At 39.4% G+C, this 8,535-nt stretch overlaps 1 protein-coding gene across 1 annotated transcript in view; it reads left to right on the top strand.

Moving 5' to 3' along the window:
• Positions 1-8,535, top strand: part of TAF1 (TAF1 RNA polymerase II, TATA box binding protein (TBP)-associated factor, 250kDa) — a 78,097-nt gene that overhangs the window by 29,961 nt on the left and 39,601 nt on the right. The window contains exons 28-30 of the mRNA XM_008567573.1: positions 3,320-3,428; positions 4,389-4,487; positions 5,017-5,194. Of these exons, the coding sequence (XP_008565795.1) occupies positions 3,320-3,428; positions 4,389-4,487; positions 5,017-5,194 (386 nt within the window). The remainder of the gene's footprint in view (positions 1-3,319; positions 3,429-4,388; positions 4,488-5,016; positions 5,195-8,535) is intronic.

Here is an 8,535-nt window from a genome sequence, read left to right as displayed (position 1 = left end):
GGCGCACTGTCCAGTGCGCCACAGGGCTGGCCCAAGGTCATCTTTTCTTTTTTGTCTTTTTTCGTGACTGGTAAGGGGATTGCAACCCTTGGCGTGGTGTCGCCCATACTGCGCTCAGCCAGTGAGAGCACTGGCCATCCCTATATAGGATCCGAACCTGCAGCGGGAGCGCAGCTGTGCTCCCAGTGCCGCACTCTCCCGAGTGTGCCACGGGGTCAGCCCATTTTAAAAGAAAAAAGAAAATTTCAGTATTCATAAAGCTCCACCACTTGCTCTTGGGCATGCTACCTAACTTTTCTGAGTCTGTTTCCTTTTTTTTGCTTCTTTACATTTAATTGATTAATTTTTTTGGCAGCTGGTAAGGGGATCTGAACCTGACCTTGATGTTATAACACAGTGCTCTACCCAACTGAGCTAACTGGCTACCGCCTCAATTTCCTTATATGAACAATAAAACCACCCTTTCCAGGGTAGTTAAAAAGATAAAATGACAGAGACTATAAAACATATAGTACAGTGCTTGGCACGTAGCAGATGCTCAGTAGATGTCAATTCTCTCTTTCTGTTTTACTTCCAGGCACTAGTAATAAGAGGGTACTTTAAAAAGTTCATGGAAAGATTCATATTATCTTTTAATCCAATTTTCCACAAACTTTTTGAAGTACCCTTGTATTTGCAAGGTCTCTAATCTCAGAGTGTTCTGATAATGGACCATCTAAAAAGATTGAGGAGATATATAACTATCCATATACCTGTCTCGCTCTCAGAGAGTTTAATAGTTAATGGAGAATTTTCTAAATTTTTTCCCCTTTTTTGTTTGAAAAAAAGTTGAAAGAATGTGGTACATTATTCTTGTAAATTCTCCAATTGCTAGCATTTTGCCATATTTGCTTCATTTTTATATACCTAAATTTTTTTTTTTTGCTGAACCATTTCGAAGTAAGATGCTGGCATCATGACATTCACTCCTAAATTCTTTAGCACACATTTCCTAAGAATAAGGATGTAACAACATGATAATATTATCACACCTTAGAAAGTTAACATTAGTTCAGTAATATGTAGTATTCAGACCTTATTCAAATTTCTCTAGTTGTCTCAATGTCTTTTATTTCCCCCCTTCCCAATTCTGGATTTAATCCCAGTTCAAACATCAAATGTATTTTAAGTCTCTCTTAATTTAGAACTCTCCTCCCTGCCTTTTATGTTTTTCATAACATTGAATTTTTTTTTTTTTTTTTTGCAGCTGGCCAGTACAGGGATCCAAACCCTTGATGTTGGTATTATAACACTGCACGTGCTCTAACCAACTGAGCTAACTGGCCAGCCATAACATTGAATGTTTTGAGGAGTTCAGGCCAATTGTCTCATAAAATATTCCACATTCTGAATTCATCTGATTGTTTTCTCATTGAATGATTTAGATTAAATGTCCTTGGCAAGACATTTAATGTCATACTTAGATGTACTTACTGTACCACATCAGGAAGCTTATAATGTCAGGTTTTCCCACTATTTTGACCATCTTGTTAAAGTGGTGATCGCCAGATCCTATAATAAAGGTATATTTTTCTCTTCGTAATTAACATCTGGGTGAATATCCTGTTCCTTAACAATCTTTCAGTAGTTTCAGCATGATCATTGCCTGACTCACTTATTTATTTATTTATTTTTTTTAAAAGATGACCAGTAAGGGGATCTTAACCCTTGACTTGGTGTTGTCAGCACCATGCTCTACCGAGTGAGCCACGGGCCGGCCCTTTTTTTTTTTCTTTTTTTTTTCGTGTCCGGCAACGGATCGCAACCCTCAGTGTCGCGCCCGTACCGGACCGGGACCGGCAACGGGATCGCAACCCTCGGTGTTGCTCCCACACCTCGCTCAGCCAGTGAGCGGGAACCGGTCTGTATGTGGGATCCGAACCCTCGGCGGGAGCGCCACCGCGCTCCCCAAGCGGCGCACTGTAGCAGTGCGCCACCGGGCCGGCCCACTGACTCACTTATTTTTCATTGGGGATTGCAAAACGGTGATTTTCCTAATTCAAGCATTCCTTCTATGTTAACTGGTATTTTTCTATTAAGAGGAGCTTCCTCCTCTCCCTTTTTATGCATTGCTATGGATTCTGAAAGTCTTTCCTTTGTAAATTTAATGTATTGTGATTCATTAACATCATTAATTTTGATGCTCAGATAGTGTCCCAAATTTGACTCCTTCAGGCTAGATCCTGTGTCCTTTTGAAAGGACCCTATGAATCTTTGAGAACTTCTTTGCTTTCTGCACAAGATGTCTGTCCTTGGACTTTTACTGTCCCAGACCTAGAATCAACTGTTTCTCCAAGGAGCCCAGATTCCTTCTATTAGGGAATGGTATTTAGAAATCAAGATCTAGGTGTTTGATATGCTCATTGCTGTTGAGATGTCATTGCTTCTAGGCTCTTTTGTGGACAGAACTAGGAAATATGCATATTTTTTAAGTCACAGTTTCATACTGATTCCTCCAATTCAAATTGTGCCTACATATTCTTCTCATTTCATATATGTATACTTTCTCTGATTCCCAACATCAATATAATTATTTGCTCTGTCCTATGATATGTACTAAATAGTTTCAGAATTATTGTACATATACCACTGTCAACAACAAGCCTATAAAGTAGGTTCAAGATATTTTTATTTGTTGTCCTTGGACTATATGCCACTGAAATTGTACAGTCAGGGTATTATAGTCAAACTGTATTTGAATTGATTCTTTTTCATGTGTATAATTAGGTTAAGTTATTTCTGATTGTATTCAGTTTGGGGTTCTTTTATCCATCCATGTTGATTTATCAGTGTGTGTAATAATCATTACATTTTAAAGCACATAAGAAAAGGAAAATATGGTGTCTTGATACCTTACAATGGAAGGGGAGAGGATGGATGGGGTTTAATGACTGAGGGAAACTCAAACTAGTTTTTATTTTCCCAAATCAGTTTTTAATTTCTTCCTCGTTTCCATTCTGAATGAATTAAGTTTCCTAACTCTTTAACCCTAAGATAGAATGTTTGAGCTGGAAGGATTCTTAAAATTCCTTTAGCCTAGTTCCTTATCTTCCAAATAGGAAATTGAGGTGAAGTTGTGACTTAGCTAGTTCTTTATTAATTTGGCGATTCTATGAGGCCTTGCCTGATCTGAGCCTTAGAAGGTGGATGTCTGCTTATGATTGGGCTTTTTGCTCCCCAGGCTCATGTTCAGGTACTTTATACTTTTTCATTGTAGTTACTATTTTTTATGGGAACTAAAAATAGGGACTTCATGCTATGAAAGTGTTATTAATTGCAGTGCAGATGAGGTTCGGAGAAAATCTCTGGTTCTCAAATTCCCTAAGCAGCAACTTCCTCCGAAGAAGAAACGGCGAGTTGGAACCACTGTTCATTGTGACTATTTGAATGTAAGTATCTATGTTGCTTCCTTCTGATTATGTGTTCTTGTTGATTTCCCCAGTCTTCTATACTATGGCTCTGATAGCCTTAGATATTCTACCTTTGGCTTTTCCCTGAGAATTATATGTACTGTTCATTACAAGATTTCTAAAATGTATTTGTCTGCTCTCCAATTTAAAGTCTTCAGTGGCTTTCTATTGCCTATGATACCTTTGTAATGTGGCCCCGCCTGCCTTTCCAAGTTCATTTCCTGTCTCTCCTACACATAACCGTATCCCAGTTGTAACAAACTACTTGTGATTCCTGGTATGAAATGTGCTGTGGCATGTTTCTTGAATTTGTTTACTTCTGTGTCTCTGCACACTTTTTCCTCCCTCTGGAATGTCCTTCCCTCTTGTTTACCTGATGGACTTCTCTTCTTTAATGATTCTGCCCAGATATATTTGGAATTGCTGAGTCCACATGGTAACTCTACGTTCAACTTTTTGAGGAGCTGACAAACTTTTCCAGAGCAGCTGTACCATTTTATAATCCCACCGGCAGATATAAGCGTTCCAATTTCTCCACATTCTTGTCAACACTTCTTATTGTTCATCTTTTTGATTCTAGCCATCCTAGTGAGTGTGAAATGGTATCTCATTGTGGTTTCGATTTGCATTTCTGTAATGATTAATGATGTTGAGAATTTTTGCATGTGTTTAGAACTATCTTTATTGAGCTTTAGTGCATTTGACACCGTTGACCACTTTTTCCTCCTTGATGCTCTCTTTTTTTCCAGGAGTACTTTCCCTCGTATCTGTATATATAGTATGTATAGATATAATAATATATTACATATATACTAGAAAATGGAGTTTTTTTGGTCTAAAGAAGCATTCTGATTTCTTTTTCTTTTTCTTTTCTTTTTTTTTTTTTTTTTTGGCGGCTGGCCAGTACGGGATCCATTCTGATTTCTTGTTTCTCCTTAGAGACCTCATAAGTCCATCCACCGGCGCCGGACAGACCCTATGGTGACACTGTCTTCCATCTTGGAATCTATCATCAATGACATGAGAGATCTTCCAAATGTGAGTTTATCGCATTGGATATCTACAATAGGGATGGCAAGGCTTTTTTTTTTTTTTTTTTTTTTTTTTTTTTTTTTTGGCGGCTGGCCAGTACGGGATCCATTCTGATTTCTTGTTTCTCCTTAGAGACCTCATAAGTCCATCCACCGGCGCCGGACAGACCCTATGGTGACACTGTCTTCCATCTTGGAATCTATCATCAATGACATGAGAGATCTTCCAAATGTGAGTTTATCGCATTGGATATCTACAATAGGGATGGCAAGGCCCTTTGTTCTGTTTGTGATTTCAGATAGAAGGCAACAGCATATACACCTAGATGCTTGGAACTCCTAATTATTTGGGATGTAGGGTTTTTTTGTTTGTTTGTTTTTTAACAGTTTAGTAAAGAGACCTGTTCTGTACAGAAAGATTCCTTTGAGAATTGATAGTCAGGTAGATGGCCATCAATTGATGGGAGAGAGTCTTCAGGAATTGGCTCTGGCAAGAGCTTTTTGTTCATGGATGGTGCTGGCTTTTGTTTGCACAGACATACCCTTTCCACACTCCAGTCAATGCAAAAGTTGTAAAGGACTACTACAAAATCATCACCCGACCAATGGACCTACAAACACTTCGTGAAAATGTGCGTAAACGCCTCTATCCCTCTCGGGAAGAGTTCAGAGAACATTTGGAGCTAATTGTGAAAAATAGTGCAACCTATAATGGTAAGTAAGAATAACCTGTTCCTTGACTGTAAAGGTCACCTTTTAGATCTTTATTTATCCCTTACTTGTCTGAAATTCAGATTAGATTGGACTAACTTGAAAGGACTACAATATATTAGTACATTTATGGATATGAAAATCAGGTAGTGTACATTTTCAGTCATTTAATAAATGTTGCTTCTTTGTATTCCCACTATTTAGTTTTTAATATATCTTCTGGAGAATTTGGAGTCTACCTGTAGAAATGAAACAGTTGCATGGGGAGTAGTGGAAGGAAGAAGTGGGCCTAGGTAAATAGAAGAGAGAGGCATTAAGTGGGGATGGAACCTACACAAAGTATGAGTTTTATATTTGCTGTGTGTGAATCTTTGATTTGGTCTATAAATTTGTTAACAGGGGCTGTTGTAATGGCCACTTTGTTCAAAAGCTGGAAAGGCAAGAAGGAAGAAATCTGTTTCTGAGTCTTAAATGTGTAAAGGATAAGGTTTTCTGGTCTCTGTTGCATCCTTGAGCACAGATTCACATATAAATGTAGGGATTCAGAGTACAGATAGAGAGTGAATCATGGCTCTGCTGCTTACTAATTGAGTTACTGTGGACAAGTTTTGTAACCTCTCATAGCTGCCCTCAGTTTTCTATACAAAGGAAGAATAAATTTATGTTAGGCCCAACTGTCATTCAGGTTACAAGGATAGTTAAAATTCAGATGGGCAGGGGCCGGCCCGTGGCTCACTCGGGAGAGTGCGGTGCTGATAACACCAAGGCCACGGGTTCGGATCCTATATAGGGATGGCCGGTTCGCTCACTGGCTGAGCGTGGTGCTGACAACACCAAGCCAAGGGTTGAGATCCCCTTACCAGTCATCTTTAAAAAAAAAAAAATTCAGATGGGCAGTTAAGAGTTGACTTTGAAGGTACAGAACTGGAGATGCCTTATGGGTCATTGAGGTCAAGGTCTTAGTAAAAAATTGGAAATTTAAAAATCGTTAAGTTTTTCACAGCCTTGCATCCCCCCCTATAATTTACTCTTCTTTCTTCCTCATGCCCAAACGCTGATGGTAATGGTAGTAGTGCTACACCAGTGGAACCAAGTGCTTTACTCTTGACCAAGGTGGTCACACAGCTAAAATGTGGCAGAGTAGAGGTGTCAATCCAAGTGTATCTAACTCCAGAGCCTGTGTTCTTAACATGCTTCATATACTGTTCTTCTCTTCTTCACTTCCCATTCATGCTTCACAAACCTCAACTTGCCTTCTGATGAAGTACCAGCAACCTCCTAATTGCCGGATCCATTGGCCACATTTCAGAAATATCCTTTTGGTTTTTTTTGTTTTTTTTTTATTAAAGATGACGGGCCGGCCTGGTGGCACACTGGAGAGTGCGCTGCTTGGGAGTGCGGTGGCGCTCCCGCTGAGGGTTCGGATCCCATGTGGAGACTGGTTCCCACTCACTGGCTGAGCGCAGTGCGGGCGCGACACCGAGGGTTGTGATCCCGTTACCGGTCAGTAAAAAAGACAAAAAGGAAAAAAAAAAAAAGATGACTGGTAAGGGGATCTTAACCCTTGACTTGGTGTTATCAGCACCACACTCTCCCAAGTGAGCCACGGGCCAGCCCTAGATATATCTTTTATTTAAACATCTTTATTGAAATACAATTCACATACCATACAATTTATGCATTTAAAATGGCCAGTTTTAACATGTGTCACCCACATTGAAAATTGTATCAATACTTCATTCCACATTATATTTCATTGTATGGATATGCCACATTTTATCTGTTCATCAGTTGATGTACGTTTGAGTTATTTGCAATTTTTGGCTAATATAAATAATGAAGCAGTGAACATTTCTTTACACGCTTTCGTATGGACATTTGTTCTTATTTCTCTTGGGTATATATCTAGGAGTGGAATTGCTGAAGAGCAGCTGTACTATTTTACAATCCCACCAGCAGTTACAAGCGTTCCAATTTCTCCACGTCCTTGTCAATACTTGTTATTGTTCATCTTTTTGATTCTAGCCATCCCAGTGGGTGTGAAGTGGTATCTCACTGTGGTTTTGATTTGCATTTCTGTAATGACTAATGATGTTGAGAATCTTTGCACGTGCTTAGAACTCTCTTTCTTGAACTTCAGTGCATTTAAAACTATTGACCACTTTTTCCTCCTTGATACCCTTTTCACTCTTCTCCAATAGTACTTTCCCTAATCACTCCCTACCCTTTGCATTCTCATTAGTTCAGCTACTGTAATCCACTGATACCACTATATCCAGCCCATACCTATCTTCTGGGCTCCTTACCCATGCTTTCATTTGCCTGCCAGACGTCTTTTTTTCTTTTTCTTTCTTTCTTTTTTTTTTTTTTTGAGATTGAATGGGGTGACCTTTATTTTATTTTATTTTTTTTTTGTCAGTGTACAATGTGGTTGATTATTATGACCCATCACCGGAACAGACGTCTGTTTTTCATTGCCCTATTGGCAACTCAATATCTGATTGCCTATTTAGATTAATGGTATTATCTGTCTAGTTGTATGTCCTAGAATTCTTAGTCATAATTGATTCTACCCTCTCTTCCCCATACTCATAGATAACCAAGTCCCATAAATTGTACTTTCTAAATTTTTCTGGAACTCATTCCTTTCTTTTTTGTCTCCATTGTCTTAGTTGAAGTTCTTGTCATCTCTTGTTTGACCTCGCAACAACTTCCAAGCTTTCCTCCTGCTCCTTGCCTTAATTCTTAATGCTGTTGACAGAATGTTTTGTTTTTCTTTTTTTCTGAAACAAATTTGAAAAATTACTCCCCAGTTTAAAATCTTCAGTGACTTTCTGTTGCCTATGAGATCTTTGTAATGTGGCCCTCCTGCCTTTCCTAGTTCATTTCCTGTCTCTCCTACTACATACTTGTATTCCAGTTGTATCAAACTACTTGTGGTTCCCCGTGTGAAACGTGTTGTAGCATCTTTCTTGAATTTGCTTACTTCGGTGTCATTCCCCACCCATAGAGTACCATTTTCAAGGTATTAAAGGTAACAGTAGTACTACTATGTCTGGATATACACATAAATAAAGAAAAGAGTTAAAATTAGTTTATTCACTCATATTGTGTACCTGCTATGTGTTAGGCACTGAAAGATGGAGATAAGGCTTGTGTGTTTAACCCAGCAGGTAGGCTGGTGCCTGGCACATATTAGGTTCGTAAGTAAATGTATTAAAAGGATGGAGAGGGCTGGCCCGGTGGCGCACTGCTACAGTGCGCTGCTTGGGAGCGCAGCGAGGGTTCGGATCCCACATACAGACCGGTTCCCCCCCCCCCGCTGCGCCGGGGGGGGGGGGGGG

This window comes from Galeopterus variegatus, unplaced genomic scaffold (assembly GCF_000696425.1).
Source record: "Galeopterus variegatus unplaced genomic scaffold, G_variegatus-3.0.2 Scaffold331, whole genome shotgun sequence".
Lineage (NCBI taxonomy): Eukaryota > Metazoa > Chordata > Mammalia > Dermoptera > Cynocephalidae > Galeopterus > Galeopterus variegatus.
Note: the sequence above shows the minus strand (reverse complement) of the source record. Positions and strands in the feature narration are given on the sequence as shown.